This window comes from Myripristis murdjan, chromosome 24 (genome assembly GCF_902150065.1).
Source record: "Myripristis murdjan chromosome 24, fMyrMur1.1, whole genome shotgun sequence".
Lineage (NCBI taxonomy): Eukaryota > Metazoa > Chordata > Actinopteri > Holocentriformes > Holocentridae > Myripristis > Myripristis murdjan.
The window spans coordinates 32,447,755-32,475,471 of NC_044003.1; the positions used below are offsets into that span (position 1 = coordinate 32,447,755).

The 27,717-nt window shown below is 42.0% G+C and overlaps 2 protein-coding genes across 2 annotated transcripts in view; one reads left to right on the forward strand and one right to left on the reverse strand.

The window, feature by feature from the left end:
- Window positions 1-10,310, reverse strand: part of ppp1r14c (protein phosphatase 1, regulatory (inhibitor) subunit 14C) — a 32,062-nt gene extending 21,752 nt beyond the window's left edge. The window contains exon 1 of the mRNA XM_030047709.1: window positions 9,981-10,310. Within this exon, the coding sequence (XP_029903569.1) occupies window positions 9,981-10,214 (234 nt within the window). The 5' untranslated portion in view covers window positions 10,215-10,310. The remainder of the gene's footprint in view (window positions 1-9,980) is intronic.
- A 2,254-nt stretch (window positions 10,311-12,564) lies between these two features.
- Window positions 12,565-27,476, forward strand: iyd (iodotyrosine deiodinase). Its single transcript, XM_030047249.1, has 5 exons — window positions 12,565-12,972; window positions 19,126-19,320; window positions 25,492-25,651; window positions 26,284-26,440; window positions 26,593-27,476. Exons 1-5 carry the CDS (start codon window positions 12,762-12,764, stop codon window positions 26,773-26,775), a joined length of 906 nt encoding a protein of 301 aa, XP_029903109.1. The 5' UTR covers window positions 12,565-12,761; the 3' UTR covers window positions 26,776-27,476.
- Window positions 27,477-27,717: the final 241 nt, after the last annotated feature.

The window sequence follows — 27,717 nt, forward strand, 5'->3', positions numbered from 1 at the left end:
TACGAACTTCTCAACTCTCTACCTTTATGTAAACAAACAGCCTCAAGCTGCAGCCCACAGCAGCTCCATCTAAAATCCAACAAAACAATATCCATTATAGTCTCAACTTTGATATGATGTTATAAAAGTGTTTTCTCAAAAACTGAGATACATACTTTGTATTGGACAGCGACGATATTACTAACCTATTAGTTAATGGAATCTAAATATAATTGACACATGAATGGTGACTGGTGGCTAAACAAAATGTCCTCATATAGACTCAGAAACAATATATGTGCCTATATGTGTCTAAATACTGGTTTAGATATTAGGCTGAATTACAGTTTAGATAACGATTATCACTATGTTAACATATACAATGTAAAATTATTAAGGTATTAGCCTACTACATTAATCTATGTTATATAATCAAATTCTGCTCTAAATTAATCAAAGATGTTTGAAAAATAGCTTACCTTCACACAGCATGTGGTTAATTAAGACGACCTTTACCTGTCTTAAAGTTACGATACTATTTAAGAAAAATAGTAAGATAATTTCTTTCAAGAATCCCATTTATTCTTAAGAAAAATCTTAAGAATAAAGTTGAGAACATTCATAAGATCTTTTGTCTGGATTCTTAAGATATTTTGTTTTTGAATTCGAAAATATCTTAAGATTCTTCTTAAACCCAAACTTAAGAAAAAAAGTGGAACTTAAGAAGAAATTTAATCTTGAGAACCTTTGGAGAATCCGGCCCCTGATCCAGCGTTATTATGAACCTCGCAAGGTCTATGCCGTTGGATCAAATGTTGTGCCCCTTGCAAAGGAGGTAAACGTGACCCCTGGTGTCAAAACACCGGCATGATAATGGATACTTTGCTCTTACACAGTCATTCTAGGGTTTGTAACACACTGCCGGAGCAGGATGACTTGAAACCTTACAGTCCGCGCTATTGGTTGGTTATAATGCTGTTGGTCTAGGAACTGAAGCTTATTATACTGGTGCACTTGAACCATGTGGGATAGGAGCATCAACTGCAAGCTCAAAATGTAAAATCTAAACGCATGTGAAAGCATCCGGGGTGCAGGCAGACTAAATACTGCTGGGAAGAAACAGAGGACAGGACGGATAGAATGAAAAGAAGGTGGGAGTCCCTGTGGTTCAGCAGTCTGGGAGGAGGAAGAGAACATGGAGGTTGACAGCCAGGAGAGGAAAGGAGAGGAGAGGGAGCGAGGGCTAGAGAGAAATGACAAAAAGGGGAACAAACACTTTCTAACCTTTCCCCCCGGTTTTCAGATACATGTTCTCTGTGTGTGTGTGTGTGTGTGTGTGTGCATGAGTGCGTGCATGCGTGCGTGTGTGTTTCTATCTGTTTAAACAGCTGCTGGCTCCCTGAGTACTAAAAGGTCTTCTTGTCAACACATCTGATTTGTTTAGCAGCAGATGCATGTGTATGTATGCAGGTGCTATATGAAATGTGTCAACACGTGCACACACACACACACACACACACACACAAATTCCCGGTGACTATGCAAGGACCTATTCTTGTCTGCGCCATTTATCAGGCAGATAAATAAATGTCTGCCGTTCACACTGCAGACGACACACAGCAGTGACCTTCCTCACCCACGTGCACAAACACACCGGGCTTGTTCCCAATGGTCAGACGTCTCTTCTTCTCTTTCATCCCCATTTTTTTAACCTTCTCTCATTCTGCTACGCAAATTGCTTCAGTCTTGACTGTACAGAAGCCCGGTGCCCTCCATAGATTTTACGGCACATTGGATTGGTGTAATGCTCACTAAAAGCTAATAGGCTCAATGTAACAGAGAACACCCATTTTCTAAATAATGAGGTAATCATGTCCAGCCCTTTTCCTGCCATCAGTCAAAGTGAGACATGTTCAATTGATCGCTGAAACAAATCACATCCATCAGCTGTCAGAAGTGATGAACACACATTTGCCTGGGCTGACAAAGGGACAAAAATAATATCCAGTGTAAGAGCAAAGTGGATTATGTGAGGATGTTATCATATGCATGTATATACAGTATATAGATGATAGCTCGTGTGCGTGTTTACTCCATCACTAGCCAGGCTAATGAAGTGCAGCGGTCCACTCCTAACCCTATTGAGCGGCGCTGATGTCTTGGCTTGGGTTGCACTGCCGTCTCCCCCTCTGCGACCCTGTGAGGTTCACATGACACAGGCTTGTTCCCAGCAAGAAGACACAGCAGAGCAAGGGGAGACGTTACTGACAAGGTCATATAGGAGAGAGAGAGAGAGAGAGAGAGAGAGAGAGAGAGGGAGAGAGAGAGAGAAATAAAGGGAAAGAGACAAAGATGCTCAGTTTTTTTTTTTTTTTACATCTGTAAGTCTTTAAGTTGGTGTTGATGCCACAGGGCACTTAAGTCAGAAACAGAGCCTAGACTCCCTTGTCCACACACACACACACACATACACATACACACAAATCTGCCCCAAGACGCACCCTCCTACACAAAAGCAAGAATCAGTACGGCAAACCAAACCAACCCCCCTTGTTGCATTGATCGCCCACAGACAGACAGGGAGCAGGAGAGAGAGAGAGAGAGCAGACAGACAGGAGTTAGTATTATCCAGGAGAAGATGGTCCATGCCTGTAGGCTGTGGTATATCCCACTTCGCCTTGCTCCACTTGGTCCAAACACACTGAGTGACCCTGTGTGTGCATGCATAAATGTGTGTGTGTGTGTGTGTGTGTGTGTGTGTGTGTGTGTGTGTTTGAGGGGTGTGTTTGTGAATTCTTGTCCGCATATGTTCATGCATTCGCAGGAAGTACCCCAGCTCAATGCAAAAACACTTGTATGACCACACACACACACGCACACGCACACACGCACACATACACACAGGCCTACAAGAAGAGCACTGTCTGCCAGCAATATCTGTGCACACACACACACACACACACAGGCCTTCAAGAAGAGCACTGTCTGCCAGCAGTATCTGTGCGCACACACACACACACACACACACACACACACACACACACACACACACACACACACACAGGCCTTCAAGAAGAGCACTGTCTGCCAGCAGTATCTGTGCACACACACACACACACACACACACACACACACACACACACACACACACACACACACACACACAGGCCTTCAAGAAGAACACTGTCTGCCAGCAGTATCTGTGCTTGTACACCTGAATAAGCTTCACCGAATTGGTCTCTACTGATGCTGACAACAGCACCCCCTCCCATCACACACACACACACACACACACACACACACACACACACACACACACACACACACACACACCACTCTGTCAGTCTTTCTCTGTCTCTCTCTCTCACACACAGCCTAAGCTGCAGTTGTCCATTTCTCAACCAATGCCACTGACTGTGATTAGGTGTTGTCACACAGATGGATTCATCACCATGCTGACACATTTTAATACGCTGCCTTTTAATCACCTGATGTTGAGCGCAGCATTAGATCTCACATGAGACCAGTCTGGCTTCCCAGCAGGCTGAGTGGGTGGACAGCCAGAGAAACCCCACTGGGCCTTGCCAACATACTGTCTTTCAGAGGTTGTGATGGGCTTAGAATTAAAGTCCAAATACCAAATGCTGAAACTATCACATGAAACTAGACGCCCTAAGGAATCTGTTGATACCCAGCATGCTATGCAAGGTTGTTGGCAAGCAGGCAAAATATTGCTCCAAAGTTTGATTAAATTTTGGCAAGGGAAAAACCCACTGGAAATAGTTAAGCTATTTTCAGCGGGTCCCTTGACCTCTGACCTCCAGATGTGTGAATGAAAATGGGTTCTCTCCCCTTTGCAGACACGCCCACCTTCTGCTAATCCCATGCAGTTTGGGCCCCAAAGCCTGCAGTCCACATGTGTTCTTGTGGCCTGTTGTAAAATGGTGTGTGTGTGCAGACTGGGGCCTAAACAGTCTTGGAGCTGCATCAGTTGGGTTTGACTGGAAAGCTGAGACTCTTGTGGATTCAATGAGCCACATTTGATTCATGTGTGATGATGTTCACCCTCATAGGAGCCATTTCATTGAAGTGAGACTGTTTTTTGAAACTTGACATATCTGTATAAAATGACCTACAGTGACCTCTAGGAGAATCACAGCCTCAAGAAACTTTACAGCCACAGACTAGAGAGCAAGGCCATTCAGAGGATGTCTGCTTTTCCAGGTACATTGACAATAAAATGGAGTTTCTGAAACATGAAAAATGTTGTTCTTAAGGAAATCTATAACTGTCAAAACATGACTTTTTCTATTGTGTTCCTCAAGCTCCTGATGTTTAAATGTGGTATGGTTTGGAGGGATTTTGGCCATTTTTATCATTTCTCAAGTGATCAAAAATGTTTACATTTTTCACCAAATATGAGTACCTATAGATTAATGATAGAGGGTAGCAAAACTGATATGTAGTGGCTAAGGAAGAGAAACAAGGGGTGGGAATGAGCTTGAGGGCAAAAGAGCTCTAGCACTATAGCAAGGTGTTTTTCTGTGCTGTAAAGGTGAGCCAAGGCTTTGTCAGACAGCAGAAGGCAGTGGAGACAAACTGAGAGGTAAGTGCAGAGGTACAGAGCGAGTGAGGGTGACAGAAAGAGAGACATAGTGATGCTGACAGCTAAACAAGTGCACCAGCTCAATGCTCCTGTTCCCTGCCTGAAGGGCTGCACTGGGTGGACTTGAGTTTGTATCCTTCACTTTCTCTCACTGTCTCTCCATGTACATTCTCCATATATACACAGTATAGACATGTAAACGCTGCCCCTCTCCCCTGTTCTCTCCTTTTTTGCTCTTTCCTCTCTGTCCTTTGAACGTCAAACATGAACAGAGGCAAAATCTCCCAGGAGGCCAGAGAGAAATTCATCTCTGACAAAACTCACCTTCTGTTACCCTAGTGAGGGAGAGAGAGAGAGAGAGAGAGAGAGAGAGAGAGAGAGAGAGAGAGAGAGAGAGAGAGAGAGAGAGAGAGAGAGAGAGAGAGTGGTAAAGGGAAGACTATACACACTGCTGTACATAATACAGATAGAAAAAAGGCTATGCTGATCTTGATTTTCAGGTTTGGTAGATTATTTTTTAATCTAGAATGATGTGTAAGTGACTGACTGGTATCGTGATGATGATGCAATAAACTGAAATTGAAACATTACAACACTGTGGGGCAGTCACTGACATGTGTAACACATGCACACATTTCTCTGCAGCTAACTGCACCTTTGTGATGTTACATTAAGACAAAATGGATCTACTGATATGATTTGACCCCTTCCTCACTCTAACAATTTCAGTAGGCCAGTAATATGGAATAATATGTTTAGGTAATCAATGCCAACATTATATTCTTTAAATTAGTGTGTAGCATCTAATTTCTACCCACGATGTGCCTTTACAGGTGCGTACATTCACAAAAACTTGCACGCCGTTGAAATTACATGATGAACTATTATATTGTCTGTGAAAATGCTACCAAAAACAGAACTGCACAGACTATTCTAAGCTATCTATGCATTGGATAATTCAAACTCCTGGGAATAATGACTGCTCATATAGTTACTTTCACTTACCTCCCTGCAGTGTAAACATATCTCGTTCATGACATTTCAAAGCGTCCTAAGTAACCTGTGTTTACTGAGTATTTCATGTTTATTACCGTAATCTCATTAAAAAATACCAGGGTAAAAAAAAAGTCTTGATTTGCCCTCAATTTTGAAATCAAGGTTTTGCAACCTCCACTGGAAAATTTACACACACACACACACACACACACACACACACACACACACACACACACACACACAGCTCTAGGATAGTCTCTAGACTAGAATCAGCTTTTCAGATGTAAGTGATACAGAAGCTGACCTTAAAGCCACACCAGCACTGCTGCATCATCAATTTAATGCACATACACACACACACACACACACTTGCACATTTACACACAAAAATGCACACCTGTGTCTGCGTAGCGTTTGAGCACAGAGGTGTTAACGGGCATGAAGGGAGTGTGACTTCCAGTTTACGGTCATGTGACCAAACACTGGCGCGCTCATGTCCACCTGCTCAAACAATGCTCTGTCATCATCCCTGAATGAGAGAGAAAAAAGACGTAAAACAGCACCAAGATGGTAACGTGTGAAAAGAATGACATAAAGGGTTTTATTACAGTCCTCTGCAACAGCTGAAATCCTGCCACTGTCACTGTATTGCTGTATTGCCATTCAACACCATGTTATCACACCAGCAAGTATTTGAGAACTGATTCTAGAGCAGCAGTGGATGAGCAGTCCACGATCTTTTGTAAAAGACACAATTTGAAAAAATGAAATCTAAATTGGAGCTGCAGTTTGACTAGTTTGAGTTCAAGGTGTACCAATATGAGGCCTAGTTCAATCCAAGCCACTGGCAGGTGAACGTTAAAGTCATAACTAGTGCTGATAAGTGCCAAGTCTCACTGAACATTAATGCCAAAAAGTGGCAAAATTAAAAATTTAGAAAGGCATTTTTATCAACAAAATACCGTATTTCACCAATTAATCGCCCGGCCACAAATAGCGGCCTGGTTCTTTTAAACGCCTGGGGTCTGCACCCATTTTGCGTATTAAACGCCCACCTGAATAACCGCAGGGGCGATTATTTGCATTATATTGAGGTAAACCCAAAATAAGGCTATTCACCTTATTTTTGCAGAAGTAAACAGTTAGCCATACAATAACTGTGCGGCACTTCCGTTTTCTGTCAAAATAAGAGCGCTAGCTAACATTAGAAAAAAAGGGTGTACTGTAATCTTAAATTGCCCGACTGTAAATATGTTGGACAGTAACTGTCATCACAATAATGGTCTGGTGCAGGTCTGTGCAAAAATAAATAAAGGCCTGCAGTGAATAGGCGCCTGGTTCTTTTAAACGCCTGAGGTCCAAGTTGATTTTGCGTATTAAACGGGCGATTAATTGGTGAAATATGGTATACATTCCAAAAAGCACATGGAAAGATAGACCGTTTTCACAGCAGCCATATTGACAAGAAATAGCAGGAAAACACACGTGTTACTAATGAGATGAATGAAAGTTCTGTTCCATGTAGGGAGAACAGAGCCAGGTTCCTCTTGGTGTGTATGCTGGCTCACTGGGAAGGCTCTGTTAGATCTAGATGGAATGGAACCTTAACTAAGGTGACCTGTGTTTACCCTGGTATTTCATGAGAAAAGGAGAAAAAAGTCTATTGCATCTTGCAATTTTGTGGCAGACAGTTTTTGACCATTCATTAAAATGAGTATTTGCATTGAACAAATCCCAAGCAGAGATACAAATCCTCACCATAAAAACAACAACAAAAAAACAACTCGAAGACAAAGAGTATGGCCCATGGCTGTGTAACCAAGGCCAGCCCAGCTGACATCAACACTGGGCAGTGCACTACAGCTGAGCCCACACCGACAACATCAAACCAGTCGCTCTGTCCATGTCAAACCACCACACAACTTGTAGATCCAAGGGCTCAGCCGGCTCTGAAATGCAAAGCAGCCCTCTTCCTCAGACAGGCTGCAGCTCTTGCCAAGCTGGACCTGGACCACAGCATGACTTTTAACAGGGGGAGCAATCTGCAAACAAGACAGCCATAAAACCCGACCTGAAGGCTAGATGGCTTCAAAAATACAGACCACAGGCTACAGACCCTTCAAGCAAGTCTTAGGGCCACAGGAGAACATGATAGCTTTGCAAAGTTTGAATATATTTGCCTACAGTCTTTGTAAGAGGGGGTGATATTTGCATAACAATAATGAAAATACATTTTGGTTGTAGTGCCAGACCAAACATGGACAGCAGACAGACAGAGAGATGGGCATTCAGTTTCCTGATGTGATTTCTCTCTGATGGCCATCAGTCTAGATGTTTCCTCTCTGTGACTGTAGGAATTCATTCCCATAGATATTCATGACAGATGGTGCACATACATATATTGCATAAAATAATAACTACACACACACACACACACACACACACATTTGTGTTCACGTGTACATATTTCACATAAAACACACCCTCCTTACATGTTAATGTGTGCGTGCACGTGCATATTCATGCGATGCCTCTGATTGGTTGAGGCTGAGCTGACACACATATGTGTGTGCACTGTACATGTGTGTGTCTGTGCAGACCACCTCGCTGTGAGGAAGGAGGTCAGAGCCAGAAGAGGTGATTGGCTGGTGAGGGGAGTCGAGCATCAGCCTATGCATCTTTACCCCACTGCCCTTCTTTCCCCGCTTCCTTCCCTTCCCCCCACTTTACTGGAGGCATACTGTGTGTGGCACAGCTCTACACACACACTCACACACACACACACACATACACACACACATACAGGCTCAAGTCACCCCCACTGAATCTCTTGCTCTCTGTCTCTTTTTGTCTCCCATTATCTTGGTCTCTCATACACACAAACAAATGCACATGAACTCAAGTCACCCCCTTTCTCTTCTCTCTCTCTCTCTCTCTCACACACACACACACACACACACACACACAAACACCCGTGCACTCAAGTCACCCCACTTTCTCTTTCTCCCCCTCTCTCTCTCTCTCTCTCTCTCTCTCACACACACACACACACACACACACACACACACACACACCTATGCACCCAAGTCACCTCTCTCTCTCTCGCTCTCTCTCTGACACACACACACACACACACAGAGAGAGAGAGAGAGAGAGAGAGAGAGAGAGAGAGAGAAACTCATGTCACCTCTTCTCTCTCTCACACACACACACACACACACACAGGACAAATGCACGTGCACGCACATCGCCCCAGCAGCGCTCCGCTCCCCTCTTTAAATGTTAAAGAAGCGTCTTGTGACCGTGAGAGCGACACAGCCAAGTTGTCAATATTGTGTAGAGAAGGACTCTTTGGCGAAGCGTGCACGCGCTTTAAAATGTCACAGAATCACCATGGAAGCGATGAACGATTGAATTGCACCACAGTAATTAATATGATATGAAGTCCAGCCGGGTTTAGCGTGCCTTTTGACTATTTGGACGGGGAGCCGTAATACCACCGTGTCAGACACAAGAAAAGTGGCAGGTCATTTCTCCGTTCAACCTTTTTTATTGGGAAGCGGGCACGTTTGCGGAAGCAGAAGGAGGCGAAACGAAAACAGGCGAACGACGCGTAAAAGGCGCAGCCGTGCGGTTTCTCCCTGCATGTCGAGCCCAACGAGCCATTCACCACTTTCTGTCCTTGGAAAGACAGCAGGAGACAAGCGACAGTACAACGTGTCAGACAAGGTGCAGTGGTTTGGTGGAGAGCCGCGCTGAAACCACCTAGCTCTGCTGCTTTTATGCAAAGAGGCTCCGGCTGCATCCTCGCTTATTCGAGCCACCAATAAAGGCACAGAGGATAAAGAGAGAGCGACAGTCCGGCACTAGAGAGGGCGTAGACTGCTCTCTGTTAATGAGGTTAAGGTCGAAATATGGCTTGAGCAGGATTCTGACAAGGGCTTCCTCGCATTTGGAGGCAGTGCAGCCGATGAGCTAAGCTGCAGTTTTTGGCGACACAGATTTACAGCTCAAGGGCATTCACAGTGGAAAGCCGGTCTGAGAGGCTAAAATCAGCTGGCAACAAAGAGACAAGCTGGAGCCGTTTGCCGTACCTTAGCTTAGGTGAATTCAGAGTTGATCCGCTGTGAATTTTCTTTGCAATGGAGAGCACATTTCAGCTCTGGAAGGCATATTCAAAAAAAATCTATAAAACTGTCAGACCCGGTGTCTGGTCTGGGCTGTGTGCATCTATGGAAGGGATGTAACAATGCATCACACTGAATAGGTAGTCAGTCATTATCTTGTCCCCCAAATCTAGTCAATATAGGCAGGTACTATAAGTTTGGATGGAAAACGCCAGGATATTGCACGAAGGGACTTGGGATTTGAGTGCATTGAGACTAAATGCTCGGCTCACCTCGCAGTCGTACAACTCGCTGAGCTGCTCAATGATCCACTCCTCCAGGACCAGTCTTTTCCGCAGCTCCTTTCTATCGTACTTCACCGTCACTTTGCCCTGTTTCTTCTGGACGGGGTCGTCCCTGGTTATGGGGCCGGTCCCCGCGCAGCCCACCCCGGGCGCAGCCTGGAAGAAGACCCGGCTGCCTGCGGTGGGCAGTGGGGCACTGGTCTCAGTGCTGGCGGCTGACATTGCGGGATGTGAGTGGGTAGTAATTAAAATGTATGTGAATGAGTGGAGCTGCGGACTGCGGAGCAGCACGGCGGACAGTAGAATGGAGACTGGGAAGCTTTTAAACAGCTGCTATTTAAAGCGCAGCGCCGGAGACAAGCAGAGGGGGCGGAGCGAGCACTGCAAAAAATGTCAGGAGCATCTTGTCTGATGCACAGTCTCAGAACCCAACCTGAAAGGAGTGCAGCTGTGGTGAAGTCAGCTCGATCTGCGGCACTTCCATTAAGTTTGCGAATTTTCCAGAATCGTCACTTGAAACAACGTGTCCTCACTAGGGTCATTAACATGGTGGAAGGAAATGGTAGATAGAAGCTGAGTTGCATTGGAAAATTCTATTATGATCTCACACTATTGACAGATTATTTGACATGTTTTAAGAAAATAAGAGTTAAGAAAATAAGAGTTTACCGCTCCTTACGAGATCATGACTTACTCAGGTCGATATTTTTTGGAGTGGACTAGCTAAATTCCCTCAATGGTGTTTCTCCTGCCGACAGCAGGAGGTCTTTCCCATGGGAGTATCTCTTTCTCGACATGAGCTCATCTCTCATCTGGCACCTAGTGTTATAACTGAGATAAGATGATGGCGGCACACCTTCGTTTGGTGAGAGTGACCATTCTGCTACAAGTAGAATCTATCAAATGACCGCGGGATATTTCAGTGGCTTCTTAACGAAAAATGACTGTATTAGAATGATAGGCTATATTTGTGACATTATTATAGGCTACATCGTGTTTTATGTTATCCTATTATGTAGCTATAGTCTCATAGTTAAAGTTTGAGGACTCCGTCAGAACAAAGTTTATAGTGATCTTATGCTATGATATGTTGCTATGACATTTCTTTAGAAATAATTAATCTTCCCAGGCAAGCATGTAAAATCTGTCAGTGAACTGTCAGTGACCTAAAGTGATGAGCATTCGTCACTCCTTAAGACAAGTAATTAAATCATTCATAAGAGGGACCCAGTTGAAGTGAGAAAAATCTTGGGAAACTTAAAACACCAGTAATGAAGCTTATGTAAGTTGAGCATAGAGTACAAATGAAGGGAACCCATCTATAATGAGAGAGCTGAAAATGTCTTTTCCAGCAGAGCGATGAATACCAGCTCAGCGTGGCTGGCAGAGGACAAACTGATTGCAGGCATTTTCCACAATCAGCCTCAGTGACAGTATCTGCTGAAATGACGCTTTTTGCTGCACAAACATCAAGATCAGCCTGTGTGAAATGATTGGAAAAGATTGTTGAAATGAGTTCATTTGCATTGGAAATGCACCCCCAATAAAGTGTTTTAAGAAAAACGACTTTTAAAAGGTTGTTGACCCCTCACACACACCCCCTTCCCCCCTGTACACACACGCGCGGGCGCGGGCGGGCGCGCGCACACACACACACACACACACACACACACACACACGCACACACACATTTCGAAAGATTACAGTGCCACCCTGTGGCACGTTCAGACACTTTTTCATGTGCATCAAAATTCAACAGCTTTCCCAGAGATGTGAATTCACTCCTCACTCACTCCTCAGCCAAACTGCATACTGAGCTTTGAATTACATTTCTTAAACCTGCAAGCTAAATGTGAAGGTTTAATGGATTTTTTATGCAATTAGTCATTGCCAAATGCACCAATTTAACTGTTTTTGATCATGCATGCAATACGACCATGGTTTTTACCTGGTGCACTTAAATGGAACAGAGCCTTTATTGATGTCACACACGTGATACATTTGTTTACCGCATTTTTTGTGAAACTGTAAAAATATTCATCTCTCCTCCTCAGCACTAAATTCTCCTCGAGTCAGAAATCAGAAATATGGGCTATTGGATAAATATATTATCAATATCGAGCAGCTGCTGTTTAAAATTCAAAGAGACCATGCCCATCCAATCCACTTATGTTACGTAATTAAATAAAACTTCAGGCGTGGTATTATGTTATCCAGAACTGACCCGGAGCAATAACGCCTGTAGAGTTTAGCCTATGATGGAAAAACAACCTCCAATGAACATCCTTTGTTTTGTACAATTTAGCTTTTAAGAGTTCTTGAAATCCCTTTTATTCTAACGACAAAAATATGTTCGCTTTACTAGGCTACTGGCGCCTATTCTGTCTCCGTCTAGAAAGAGGCTCCAAATTATGTAATTGTTTGCATTTATTTATTTTTGTCCAAAGTTGTTACTTGATGCATGCAGAGATGGGAAGTTGTGATGCCACCTAACCTGACCAAAGCAGAGCGACAGATGAGGAGGAGGGTGAGGGTCGAGAGCGGGGGCGGTAGGACTGAAAGGGAGGAGCGTTCAAGTTCCATAAAGGCCACCATTACGCATTAAATGGTCTGTGACTCACTCTGGTGAAGATTGAACAGTATATGCCGTGACTCAGCAGATGCTTAGTTTCACACAGCAGATCAAATAGGCTGTAAGAGAAAGTGTACAGGAGTCGCCTACATTTTGCAGCAGGTGCGCCTCTGTGGTTTGCTTTTGCTGCGCCGGTGATGGCATTTCTGTCCGTCCTGACGCCGGTACTGGTGGCCGTCCTGTGCGGGCTAGTAGCCTTGTTATTCATATATCCACGGAAAACGGTAACGGCATCCCGTGAGCAAACTGAAGGAGGATCAAAAGCAGAGTCCAAGCGCGCCAGCAACGGCAGACCTTGGGTGGATCAGGATTTGGAAGACGACACAGAAGTCACAGCAAAAGATGAAGGTCAAAAGCTGAATAGATGTTTCCTGTACTTTGTCTTGGCTTTACTACACTTTACAGTGGACTCGAAACACGTGCCAGGCCCGTACCTCAGGCAGATAGTGGTTTTGTACTCTTGCTGATTCAATACGAAACACGAACTTTAATCACACCCACACCCTGTTGTAAACGGGCCAGAATGAATGTAGTCTAAATTATCATGTGATGTGCCTAAAGTTCAACATTTACATTTCGTAAACCTGCAAGCTGAATGTGAGGGTTTAATGGATTTTTTTATGCAATTAGTCATTGCCAAATGCACCAATTTAACTGTTTTTGATCGTGCATGCAACATGACCATGGTTTTTACCTGGGTAACTGGTTTAGTTTGCTATGCACAATTGCTTTGATACTCCGCAGCCTCATTCCTTTCCACATGTCAAAGAGTCAAATAGAGTCCAAATAGTTTTTATTTTTTCTCTTGATTAGAAGAACATTTTGAGAATTTAAGCTGTAGAAACACAAAAGTGCTGACTGTGGGGTAGCCTGTAGGCAGATGATGACCTTTGTATTGCCGCCTATTATCTACTACACATTTTCCCACAACTGCAGAGTAATAATATAGTTTTTTCAGGCATATATATATACATAGTTTTATTTCATGTAGTTAATCCTCTAGAACGAGGAAATCAACCATGAAGCATTAGTATGAACAAATTTGTTATGCTAGGCTTAAAATAAATATGCACGCTAACAGCATAAGAGATGCACCTCTTAGACAGTAACTTATTAACCGCTGCCAGCCTTTCATGCAACCTCACTCTCATGCACAAGAAAACAAAGACAGTATTTCTAAAGCAGATGTCTCACTGGGCCCACAAATGGCATGAGAGGGAAGGTCATGGAGTCATTAAAATTGCCAGATTTCATCCTCAAGCCAACAAGAATATTATCAGTAGAATTCATGGCAATCCACAAAATAGATGTAGAGATATGGCCCTCCAGACCTAACTGCTGACCAACCGACCAATAGACCAACCAACGTGGTGATGTATAGGCCCTCGGTTCCCACCGACGCAAAAAATATACATGTCACTAAATTCAAACAGAGCAAAAACGTTGCATTTTGTCCACATAACCACCATTGGTCACTTTTACAAGACCATATATTTTGAATGTTTGGCCCATTTGCTACAATTTTTCCATCGCAACAAACTATTTTGCAATTCATGCAGGGGTACTCAAGATTTCACAACATATAATTAAAATCCCTCGCTTTTCAAATTTGAATTTTTGGTCGAAAGACCCAGCTTATAACGTCCTGCTTCGGTTGCTAACAAGTGGGGGTATAACAATACACAAATTCGTATAGAACCATTTGGTACAAGGCTTTCCGTTCAGCATTCATCACAAACTGAAATAATGCTGCCAGTGCCATTGTTTTTACTGTTCTCTGTGCCACTCATGGATGTATAAGGAGAACGGATCCACTGCGCCCAACAAGGCAGTCAACATGATGCATCAGGAATGTACTGACAGCCTCTCCCATCGCCAAAGAAAAGCACTCCAGCAGCTGGAACTTTGCTGTCTCCGTGAGTTCTGAGGCGATGGCAAAAGAGTGGTGGATAAAAACATAGGCATGTTGTATCTGCTACACAAGAGAAGATTACACCAGTGGGAAAACTTCAGACATGACAACTCATTTTCTCTGATGACATCCCACTGTGACAACAGGTAGAACTAGACAAAAACAAGAAGCAACACACTCGCTACAAAGTATCGCCGCAGCATTTCTGCAGGCACAGCCGTTCCCAGCTGATTCCAACAGAGCAAAAGAAATCACCATGGCGACCGGTACCTTTATGGTGGCCAAGAGGGTGCAGGTTTTCATTCCAACCAAAATCTCCATCAGGTGATTTCTCTGATTAGCTTCTCCTCTGTGCTTAAAGGTAAGCTAATCAGAGAAATCACCTGGTGGAGTTTTTGGTTGGAAGAGAAACCTGCAGCCTCTTGGCCCTCCAGGGCACGTGGATTGACACCCCTGCCCTACTCTGTGGTGGAAAACGCAGGCTTTCACAACACGCTTAGTGTCACTGAGCCCCGGTACACTGTTCCTTCACCAGCGCGTTCCAGCCAGATCATAATTCCTGCTTTGGACAAAGAAGCCCCATTAGAGAATGAATTGCATGGAGTAGCCACTGTTGCTCTGAGTGCAGATGGCTGAACATCAAGGGCTCCACAAAGCTAGCTAACTGTAATGGCATGTTACCTTACCGGTGAATGAAGTCAATGCTGTATCCATCATTGTCATCGTCATCATTATCATCGTCATCATTATCATCAAATAATCATACTTTATGATGTTATTAGTTTTAAGTAGGAGCTGTTAATGTTTTGGTGTTTTCTATGCTGCTCAGAAGACACCCCGGAAGATGGGGCAGGTATAGCTCCATCATTGTTCAAACTAAAAAACAAAACTAAACTAAACAAAAAAAGGTCATACTTAATTATGTTAATGTCAATAAAATGAGTTAATTAAAAAAAAAAAAAATGAAGGAAATTTATGGTATTTATGGCATTTATACTTTTTTGCTGTATCGAAAACGTACTGAAGGGGACACCTCTATCGTATCGAACTTTGAGTTTTGTGAACCGTTACAATGCCCCTGGGTTACAATGTCCCTGGGTTAGAGGTGGGCTTTGTAAGTTTTTTTTTTTTTTTTTTTTTTCTCATTTTTGTTTTTTGAGATTTTCCAGGGCATACATGTGTCAATAGTTCGGTTTCAAAGTTTGCAGGCCCAAATCAGGACAGGTACGTATACAAAAATATACATTTCTATTACAGTAGAAATTAACAATGCAAAAAATTGACGGTAATAAACTTTCCACAATTGTTAGATGTAGCCTATACCTCGAGTTAATATCCTAAAACAACAAGCAGAACACGGGAACAACTAGAGAATAGAAAAAACAAAAAAACAAAAAAACAAACAAACAAAAAAAGGAAAAAAAAAAAACAAAAGATATTTGGAGCATAAATAAATTAAGATTAAATAAATGGAATAAAAAATAAAAATAAATAAATAAATAAAAGCAATATACAATTCACAGTGTCACCCACCACAGAAAATATATGAATATATATTTACATACATTTCACACTTACATAAGACAGATAGAAGAGAATGTAGCTTACAGGTATGTCAAATAAGCTCAGTGTAATTTACCAGTATAATTTACTCAATATGATTGGAGATGAGTATTAAAAGACATTATTTCGGAGTACAGGGAACTGTAGTTTATCTAGTATCCTAAAGAAAGGCCCCCATGTTTTCTTAAATCTGGCTGTTGAACCTCTCATTGTACACCTAATTTTTTCCAGTTTAATAAAATAAAGAATATCTCTTATCCACATAGAATGAGAGGGTGGAGAAGCTGATTTCCACTTTAACAGAATCAGGCGCCTAGCTAAAAGCGTGGTATAGGCCACAAAGTCTGTTTTGTATTTGGACAATGATATAGTGGGGGGAGAGGTTCCAAAAAGAGCTGTTAGGGGAGCCGGCTTAATTGTTGTTCCAACACTTGTTCAAATAGTGTTAAATATTTCAGTCCAATAGCTGTGTAAGGAGGTACATGACCAGAACATGTGGATGTATGTTGCAGGGGCTGAATGACATCTGTCACAAGCAGAGTCAGCACTGCCATAGATTTTAGCCATTCTGACTTTGGTCAAATGCATATGGTGAAGGATTTTACATTGGATGAGCCCATGCCTTGCACAAATACATGAAGTGTGAACCAGACGTAGGATTTTATTCCATGTCTCATCAGGGATTTGTTCACCCAAGTCTTCCTCCCATTTGTTTTTAATATTGTGTATGGAGGTGGGACATAAAGCATGGATAACATTATACATGGTAGATATCATGCCCTTTGTGGATGACAGTGGGATTAAAAAAGAATCAATGGGTGTCGTCTCTGGAAGGTTGGGAAATGTAGGATTAATATTGCGGACAAAACCTCGAATTTGTAGGTATCTGAAAAAATGTTGATTAGGGAGAGAGTATTTCTTAGAGAGTTGCTGGAAAGATGCGAACGTATTGTTTATGTATAGGTCCTTTAGACTTCTAATACCTAGGGAGTACCATGAGGAGAAAGTTCCATCTATTAAAGAAGGGTGGAAGATTGGGTTAGCAGCTATTTGAGTCAGATAGGAAAGAGTTTGGAAACCAAAGTGCCGTTTGAACTGATTCCATATTTTAATTGTTGATTTAACAATAACATTTTTGGAATAGGGGGAAATAGAAAATTTTATGGGGGCATGAATAAGAGCTGTAAGCGAAGCAGGTTTAGCTGAGGAGGCCTCCATAGTAATCCACACAGGGCGTGATAGTGAGTGCTCCATCTGCATTCAGTATTGCATTATTCTGAGATTTGCTGCCAAATAATAAAATTTAAAATTAGGTAAAGCTAATCCTCCAAGGAGTTTTGGTCTTTGTAGTAGAGTTTTGCTAAGTCTAGGGACTTTCTTGTTCCAAACAAACTCTGATATTAAACTATCAATTCTATGGAAAAAGGAGTAAGGGAGAAAGATAGGTAGGCATTGGAAGAGATAGGAAAATTTTGGAAGAGAGTTCATCTTGATACAATTAATTCGGGCTGTAAGGGATAGAGGTAGCAGCGACCAATGTTTGAAATCTTCCTGTAATCGGGTTAAAAGAGGGTTGAAATTGAACTTGAATAAGTCCCCATATTTATCCCTGATTTGAATGCCTAGATATGTGAAGTCATATGGGACAATCTTGAATGAGAAATTATGTAAGGGGTAATTATGTGTTGTTACTTTTAGAGGAAACAATTCACTTTTATCCAGATTTATTTTATAACCTGATATATGGCCAAATGAGGTGAATATGTCCAGTGCAGCTGGGATAGATATTGAGAGGTTGGATATGTATATAAGTAGATCATCCGCATAAAGCAAAATCTTTTGTTCCAAGCTGTTCCTGATTATACCTGTTATCCGAGGATCTGATCGAAGCGAAATGGCCAACAGCTCGATGGCAATGTCAAATAAGAGCGGACTCAGGCTGCAGCCTTGCCGAGTGAAGCGGTATAAGGGAAACTGTTCTGAACGAGTATTATTGGTTTTAACTGAAGCTGTGGGGGATGGATAGAGTAGTTTTATCCAAGCAACAAAATTTTTGCCAAATCCGAATTTCTCTAGTGTATAAAAAAGATATCCCCCCTCCACCCGGTCAAAGGCTTTTTCCGCATCGATCGAAATCACAGCTTCAGGTATATTTGAGGAGGAAAGAGTATATATAACATTGAGGAGACGTCTTATGTTAAAAAAGGCCTGTCTATTTTGAATGAACCCCGTCTGATCTGGGGAGATGACAGTGGGAAGAACGGGTTCTAAGCGCATAGTCAGTAATTTAGACACAATCTTCAAATCTACAGATAATAAACTAATGGGGCGATAGCTTGCACAGAACAGAGGGTCTTTATTTTTCTTTAATAATACAGAAATCAAAGCCTGATTAAGTGATGGGGGTAGCTTGGATGAATTAAATGAATCTGTATACATATCAATCAACAAAGGTGCTAGTTTATTAAAAAAGATTCTATAAAACTCAACTCATCTATAGTGATTGGTTCCTCCAATTTCTTAGCTGTGTCACGATTTATTTTAGGTATTTCTAGTGAATCAAAGAAGTTATTAAGAGAAGAAGAATCAGGATTTTGTTCAGATGTATATAAAGAGGTATGAAAACTGTTTGAAATGTTCATTAATTTGGGATCTGTTGTTATTCCTGAGTGGGTCCGAATTTGAGGAATCTGATTGGTGACTGATGCCTGTCGTAATTGATGGGCAAGCAATTTATTGGTTTTGTCCCCATGTTCATAGTAGTCATATTTGGATTTAAATAGTAGATCTTCCACTTGTGATGAGGAGAGAATGTCAAATTCTGCTTGAAGGGAGAGGCGATCTAGCATAGATGTTGTCTAATTGGTTAATTGGCTTTGTAAATTTTAGCAGCAAATGATGTTAGGTGCAGAGCCATATTCTGTGGTTACATTTTTATAGTTGTCCTGTTTTACAACTAACAAACCTCTCCTAGAGGATTTCTGTCAAATCTTGTGTGTCCTGTTTTTTGTTTGTCATCATTTTAGAGGAGGATGATTGGGTGGACAGCAATGAGGAGAACATTCCCCATGTGCCCTACTCACCACTGCGTTACCCTGTTGAAAAAATGTTGGAGAGGTCCCAGGAATTTTATGCTCTGATGAACCAGCGGAGGACTGTCAGATTCATCAGCCCTGAGCCGGTGCCACGGGATGTCATAGACAATGTTATCCGCACAGCAGGTATCATGTGGGTCTGTATTGTTACTGATGGATGGGCAGATATGTGTATGCAGCAGCTGTGGCGCTGCACAATGCACATATAGGCTAGACTTGGGTTGCATAAAATAACAGAATAGTACCCATTTTATGAATACTGTTTTATTGATACTTACTTTTACTTTGCTTTTACTTTGAACTTTTACTGTTACTTGCCTTTTGGTGCCAACCGAAAGGCAAATAACATGGATTTATACATATTTGAGAAATTAAATATCAAAATACATGAATATTGAGGAATTTCAATTATGAACATAGACACAAAGAAAAAGTATACCTTGGATCGCATTTTATGGTTTGCTCACAGAAAAGATCCAAGAAAAAGATAGTTGAAGATCCATGGTTGAATACACTCAGTACACTAAATACACTTCAGGAGGGTTATGGTGATTAAGCTGTAGTCAGTCAGGACTGAGTGAGGCTGTTATCTGATGCCAATGTTGCGTCAGAGTGCTCATTCATTGGACTCCACCCACTGTACTGGAAGGGTCCAGTAGACCGTGAGGCCTGTGTGAGGTAACAAAGGTTACAATATTGTAACCATAGTTCTACAAGCACAGGTGGAGCCCTGCAGCTATGGACCCTGCCAGTTCTATACCGCTCATTGAAGAGGGATATGGATGCAGGCAGCTTGGCATGTGGCCTTATATATTGTGCAGACCATGTACACACTAGACAGGCAGTCCTGACTGGCCGACAGCATTTATGTTCAAATTATGTGAGCTAGTCTGTACTTGTGATTGGAGGAAAGTATTACCCAAACAATCCAGTAGAGGGCTCTGCCTGTGCTTACAGACCCATTAAGTCCTTAAGTCAAGGATTCTGATATTTTCCTGTGGAAAGATTCAGGGGGGCTTGTTATCCAAAATGGGCAATGGCGAAAGGCATACCAATGGGGTGGTGACAGCAGTGAGCCTCCTGCAGTCCTCATGCAGGGGGATCTGACAGAACCTGCTTGTAGCATCCAGTGATCTGAATACCTTTGACCGGGCTGGCTTCCACTGTTCAGTTGAGCCTCCTAATGTCTACAGAGTAACAAGCCTTCCTCTTGTTTGCTTTAAGCACAGGCACCATGGCTATTGGCTTACAAGGTTACTATATATAAAGTAACCTTGAATTAAAAGGTTACTACATACCAGTGAATTAAAAGGTTACTGTATATATAGTAACCTTTTAATTCACTGTTTAAATGTCTGTTCTGGCATTTATTCCTGATATTCCTTATTAGCGCATATCAAATCATAATGTGTGATATGCATGTGTAAACAGAATAATTCAAAGAACTTGTAATTGACTTTTTTTCTTGTCTTTGTGTGTGTAATCATCTTGTGAATTTTTATAGTGATATCTGAAAGTAAAATTTTGAACCCCTTTCCCCTGTGTGTTAAAAACAGTGTTTTTTGGTAATATGTGGTCATAAATAGGTGATTTTCAAAACTTTCCACCAATGGGATTCCTTGGGACTTTTTTCCCCTCACTCAGGACAAACTGAGGATACAAAATCAGTTGAGTTTGTTTCTCTTGCAATTTGTCCTAGGTTGACCCCAATTTTGGCCTAAAATTACTGGACTACCAGTCTTCTGATGTTTTGAGACCAATCACAAGGACAAATATGCTCACTGGACAAAAACCAGGAGGCTACATTATAGGCCCGTTTCCACCGCAGGAACTTCGGGGTAATTTTACGGGGCCGTGGCCGTTGTCGCGTGTCTCCACCACCGGAACTACCCCGAAGGAGAGAGTTCAGGAACCTTTACAGGGGCTAAAAAACGGCCCTGCCTCGGGGTATAGACTCTGGGCGGCCCCGAAAAAACTCCTGGGTTTACTCATGGCGCGATGTGATGTCAACAGAAAGCAGGCGTCCCTAGCAACACAGCCAACACTACCAAGCTAACGCTAACGTGCTAGCTAACGCTAACAACACACTTTTTAGCCGGCATTTTTAGGGGCACTAACGTTAGCTTTACCGGACGTTAGCTAACGCTAACAACACACTTTTTAGCCGGCATTTTTAGGGGCGCTAACGTTAGCTTTAGCGGACCTTAGCTAACGCTAACAACACACTTTTTAGCCGGCATTTTTAGGGGCGCTAACGTTCGTTTTAGCAGACGTTAGCTAACGCTAACAACAGGCTTTTTTAACAACATGCATTTTGATGCCCCGGTCATGGTCGCACAACCGCCCGGTAACTTTACAGGAACCTTCCTCCTACTCGGCCCTCTCAGTGGAGACACGGCAGGTGAGAGGGCCGAGCGAGAGGACGTTCCTGTAGCAGCTCCTGCCCCCCAAATACTACCAGGAACATTCTGGTGGAAACGGGCCTTATGTAAAGTGTGTTTTGTAGTAGAATCTCTGTCCTGTCATAGTTCAAATCGCAGAGCTATAGTGATTTATAGTTGGATTTTCTATGCCATCCCATTCACTTCTACACTAGTGTTATCAGTGGCAGTGGCTGTAGCTGTGGCGTATCTGTGACATATTATCTTTTCAAAAACAATGCTCTATGACAGGGCTATTCAAAATCAATAGTAAGGGGGCCAAATATGAAAATCACTGGTGGTACGGGGGCCACACACGATATTTTGTCAATTAATAGATACATATAACAGAGTATAGTGTTAATAAATATAATACTACATGGAATAAACTAGTCACATTCATCCCTTTTCTTTCACTTTAATTGTATTATAACCAAGTTAAAAAATACTTGTCTGTCCATTCACTCTGGAACTGGCAATTTTCAGCATCAACTTTATGTTTCTTTGACTTTGACAGAGGTATTTTGAAGTTTGTTAGCTTGTTATTAGCTTGAAGCTAGCTAACAGGCTACTGGCTCAGAGTTATGTACCTGATTTGCAGACAGCCTGGCGGGCCACAGAAAATATTAAAAAGGCCATATCCCGCTGGGGCCACTAGTTGAATAGGCCTGCTCTATGCCAAGCGGAGCACATAGAATACATAACTATTGTATTTAAAAACAAAATAATGACCAAGCTTTGCACTATAAGGAAAAGAAATAATTATGGTGGAGAAACATTCACTGCTAGTCACAGACTGAGGCCCCGTTAACACGACAACAGCTCTGATGAAAACGGAAAACTCATTCCTTTGCGTTTTTAAAAAGTTCCATGTTTATTGACCCTTTGCACGTGACGTCACGATCCAGTCGCGCGAAATATGAACGCCATGATGGACGGCAAAAGAGCAGTGGACGTCAATGTAAGACAAGGAGGCGCGTTAGACTTAGTGACATTTCGTAGTTGTATATAGTTTTTTAATTTACTTTTATGGTGGTGAGATGGTGATTTCCGTGCAGTGTGCTAACAGGCAAGGCTGTAAGCCTAATGTAGCCTTTTACAGGATACCTTTTGATGCGGACAGAAGACGGCAACGGGTAGCTGCTAACAATCGTAAGGACTGGCAGCCGTCCAAATACTCCCGGATCTGCAGCAAGCATTTTTTACAAGGTCAATTTCATATTAAAACATTATCAAACTTATATAACCTTAGCTATGTTAGAGTCAGTCAAAACAAACTGTGTAGTTAGCTAACGTAGCTACCGTTAGCTAACAAACTCAAATAGGGTTTGTTTACTAGTAGCGATGCTAGCTAGCTACTAACGTTAGCTAGCTAGTCCTTCTCAGGACTCTGTTCGTATTAGCTGGCGGTCCTAATTAAGCAATAAGCCCCGAGAAGCCGTGGGTTACAGTGGTTTTACAGTGGCTGCGCGTTGTGCCTTAGAACACCCCTCAGCCGCTGTAAAACCACTGTAACCCACGGCTTCGCGGGGCTTATTGCTGAATTAGGAGTGCCAGCTAATATGAAGAGTCCTTGTTAGCTAACTGTAGCTACGTTAGCTAACTACTTTTTTTTTTTTTTTTTTTTTTTTTTTTTTAGGCTACATCTCCATTTATTTTTTTTAGGTACTAGGGCAATGTGCAATGCAACGCGCACTTTATATTCTCGCATAATTGGGTACTCTGTATCATAAAATTACCATTGTTGGTATATAATCATCTATTGCAATATGTAATCGGGTAATGTGCAATTTTCACTAATTAGGCACTAGGGCAATGTGCAACGCAACAAGCACTTTATACTTCTATATAACTAGGTACTCTAGGTATCACAAATTACCATCGTTGGTATTAGATTATTGTAATATGCAATTGAGTATTAGGCAATCAAAATAGCACTTTATATTTCTTGGGCAATTTGCAATACAATAATGCACTTTACACTTTAGCACTTTGCACTTTAACCAGCCCCTCGACATATAATTTTAGTGTTTAATTTAGTGTTTAAGCTGTGGTGAAATGCGCATGGTCCCCTGAGCCTTGGCCTGTATGTTTTATGATCAACTATGTTGTTTGTTTTGTCTTGTTCTGTTTTGTTTTGTTTTGTTGTTATTGTGAATGAACGTTGTACAACACCAACCTGCCAATGGGACTACAGATGGAAATTAGCCACACGGCTACAATCTCACGTGTTTACATTTATATGTGCATTAACATGTACTGTCCCATTTCTTTCTTTTAAAAAATAAATAAATCTACAAATCTACAAATCTACACTGAGTTTCTTTTGACTCTAACATAGCTAAGGTTATATAAGTTTGATAACGTTTTAATATGAAACTGACCTTGTAAAAATGCTCGCTGCAGATCCGGGAGTATTTGGACGGCTGCCAGTCCTTACGATTGTTAGCAGCTACCCGTCGCTGTCTTCTGTCCGCATCAAAAGGTCTCCTGTAAAAGGCTAGATGAGGCTTACAGCCTTGCCTGTTGGCACACTGCACGGCACAGCAGGAAATCACCATCTTACCACCATAAAAGTAAACTAAAAACTATCTACAACCACGGAATGGTACGAAGTACAATGCTCCTCCTTGTCTTAAATTGGCGTCCACTGTTCTTCTGCCGTCCATCATGGCGCCGCCTCCCATGTCACGTGATAATTGTGACGTGTCTGCAAAGGGTCAATACGATAACGCTGTGAGAACGATCCTCGTTCACACGGATCCACAAAAACAACGGTACTGTAGTGTGCATGCCAGGCCAGTAGGTGGCGGTGAACTCTGCAATGTAACACCACAGAGTAGCACCGCGTGCCTGCGCACAAACAGTTCGATAGTCCACTATTGTTGTTGTTTTCCTGTTCACGCATGGCTGAAAACGTCATAGACGCGAGAAGTGGGGCCGTGTCGTCGTCGTTTTCACAAGAATTTCGTATTGCCAGTTTACAAGGCGATGGGGAGAGCGGCGTTTTCAAAAAATTCCACTCTGGAACCCGTTTTCAAAAGTTTGTGTTTTCAAGCACCTAAAACGCCGTTGTCGTGTAAATGAAAGGCCAAACCACAACAAAACTTTACCATTTTTGTGAATATCATTGTCGTATAAACGGCACCTGAAAGTCAGTGCCTCATCAACAGTTGGCAGGGCTACAATTTCTTCAAAGGAGGAGAGAAAGAAAAGTCATAGAAATATGTAACATGTACCCCAATTCCCCACTGAAAACAAATCCTGTCTCAACATGGCTAAAGACCTAAACTTGCCACTGGTAATGCTGTTTGACTCTTCATTATTAATTGTGGATGGCTAATATTAGCTAACCTAAACTATATAAGCCATTCTTCCCCATTGTCTTAACATCGATTGATAAATGAAAAAAGAATTTTCAGAATGTGGACTACAGTTCTGATAGCTATCTGCAACAGTTTGAAGGGTTATGGAGCTAAGATGGATTCCGCCATGAGCTAAGTGAACTAAATGTCCACATTAGGCCTTTTTTCTTCATCATACCTGTACAGGGACTCAGGGAAAGGGCACAGTAAAGGTACAGGACAGGTAAACAGTGATGTTTACCTTAATAAAGGCTAAATGGAGTACAGCAGTACAGCGTGACTTGTACTGGTTAATGATTGTAGATTTTGGTCAGTTGCTGTCTGGAATTATGTTACCTCACAATCTCTCTCTCTCTCTCTCCCTCTCTCTCTCTCGGCCTCTCTCTCGGCCTCTCTGTCGGTCTCTCTCTCTCTCTTGCTCTCTCTCTCTCTCTCCCTCTCCCCCTGTTCCTCGTTGTCTTTCTCTCACCTTCTGTCTTCTCCCTCCTCCATTCTGCTTCCCCCCTTGACAGGTACTGCCCCTAGTGGAGCGCACACAGAGCCATGGACATTTGTTGTGATCTCAGATCCAGAGACCAAGCACCAGATCAGGCTGATAGTGGAGGAGGAGGAGGAGGTCAACTACCGCCAGAGGATGGGGGACAAGTGGGTCAGGGACTTGGCCAAGATAAGGTGAGCTCCCATACTTGCTCACATGCACACACATTTAGAATATTACACTTGGTACCAACTTCACTGATAACTATCAATCTTTTGCCCTCAACCTTAACTTTATAACTTTAGCCAAAATGAACTGAATGTATTCCCAGTCCAAACCTTAACTCTAAATTCATGTAATGTAAAACCTTAACCTTTACCCTAACTGTGCCCTGCCCTCAAGTCAAGTCAGCTGAATACAACTCAGCTCAGCTCAGCTTAGCTCAGTTCCATTCTGTTTCATTTCATTCATTTGATTTTGTTGATTTAATTTAAACCAGTACATATAATTTAACCAATACAGCACAATATAATACAAAACAATACAGTACATTACTATGCTAGTTGGTTCAGTCCATAGAGACTATTGGCATGACCATAATAAAGTTACAGTATTACCAAAGCCCACAAGGCAGCAGGAAAGGGACAAATTACAACAGCATAAACAAATGAATAAATGCTCAGCATTTGCAGTGATCAAGATACAAAACAGTGAAAAAATAGCACAGGTGTGATGGGGATAAATAAAGAAGTAACAGTGGTACTGATACTGATCTCTCTGTCTGTCTGTGTCTCTCCTCTTCATCCCCTCCTCTGTTCTCCTCCAGGACAAACTGGATTAAAGAGTACTTGGATGTTGCTCCATATCTGATCCTCATCTTCAAACAGACCTATGGGATTCTACCCAATGGCAAGAAAAAAACTCACTACTACAACGAAATTAGTGTCTCCATATCCTGTGGAATCCTGTTGGCGGCATTACAGGTTAAGGATCACATCTCGTCCTCTGAAACACAAATCAAACAATCTCTTTCTCTCTGTCATAATCGTCATGTGACTGAAGATCCAAGCGTCTCTGCCAAACAGTTGGCCAACCTCTTGAACAAGTATACAATTTCCCATTTTTTGTTTTTCAGAATGTGGGTCTTGTCACCGTGACATCGACGCCCCTCAACTGCGGCCCCCAGCTCAGGCTCCTTCTCAAACGGCCAGCCAATGAGAAGCTTCTGATGCTGCTTCCTGTAGGTTACCCCAGCTCTGATGCCATGGTGCCTGACTTCAGACGCAAGCCCCTGGAAGACATCGTGCTGCACATATGATGTAATTTCTCTGCAAGGCTGATAGAGAGCATTTTCAAAAAAGTGGCCCCCTTTTGCTTTGTCACTATTTTTCTACGACTGAAATAATAATAATTAAGGGCCAAATAAAATCAGACTGCTGATAATTTACTAGTGAATTAAAAGAAGCCATTGTAGGAAAAAAAAAATCAGGAGCCTGGTAGAAAAAAAGTTGGATATTCTCTGAGATTAATGTGGTAAATTTTTGAGAAAAAAAAAAACACATTTATGAGTAAAATACTTTAAAATGTAGTGATTAGAAAGTAGTTCTTTCCTTTTTTTGGTCAAGGAACCACATTGCTCACTTAGCTGAATCTGGCTTATTGCTATATAGTCTAAGTACTGTGATTTGTATGACTTATGTATGTAGCCAATATTTCTGTCCTTTAAGCAGCACTTTGTACAAAGATGAGACACATGTTTTGAGTATGAAAATGTAAAATGTGATTAGAATCTTTGCAAATCCAACAAATTAAATGGATTGCTAATCAGTAGCTTTACTGATTAAACTGAAACCAAAAGAATCACTGCAGCCACAAGTACCTCTAATGCATGTTTATGCATTGTCTTTCAAGTTTGCATTATCCACTACAACTGCTACTATGAACTAGCCAGTGTCAAATCAACAAGGTTAAAGATAAGACTTCTGGTGCTGCCCTTTGAAATAAAACCTAAATAGACAATATATAGTCAATATGTTTACCTCTTACTTTGAAGACAAAATAACTGCTATATTGAGCTTGGGTCAGTGTATGAATGGAAGAATATAATCAGTCACAAGGAGTCATAATTCCTTGCAAACATCAAGTAGCCAGTGTGTAAACAAAATAACTCCTTTATAAATTTATCATGAAAATCTATTGAACAATCCATTGTTCTAGGTATGCAGCACATCTGAACATGCCATGAAAGTAAAAACTCTGC

Bases quoted from the DNA above. Each gene is read 5' to 3' on its own strand.
- iyd (XM_030047249.1), top strand. From the start codon at position 12,762: ATGGCATTTCTGTCCGTCCTGACGCCGGTACTGGTGGCCGTCCTGTGC. The intron at 19,321-25,491 runs GTATCATGTGGG...CCCCCTTGACAG, and splicing joins CAATGTTATCCGCACAGCAG to GTACTGCCCCTAGTGGAGCG. The intron at 26,441-26,592 runs GTTAAGGATCAC...TTTGTTTTTCAG, and splicing joins TCCTGTTGGCGGCATTACAG to AATGTGGGTCTTGTCACCGT.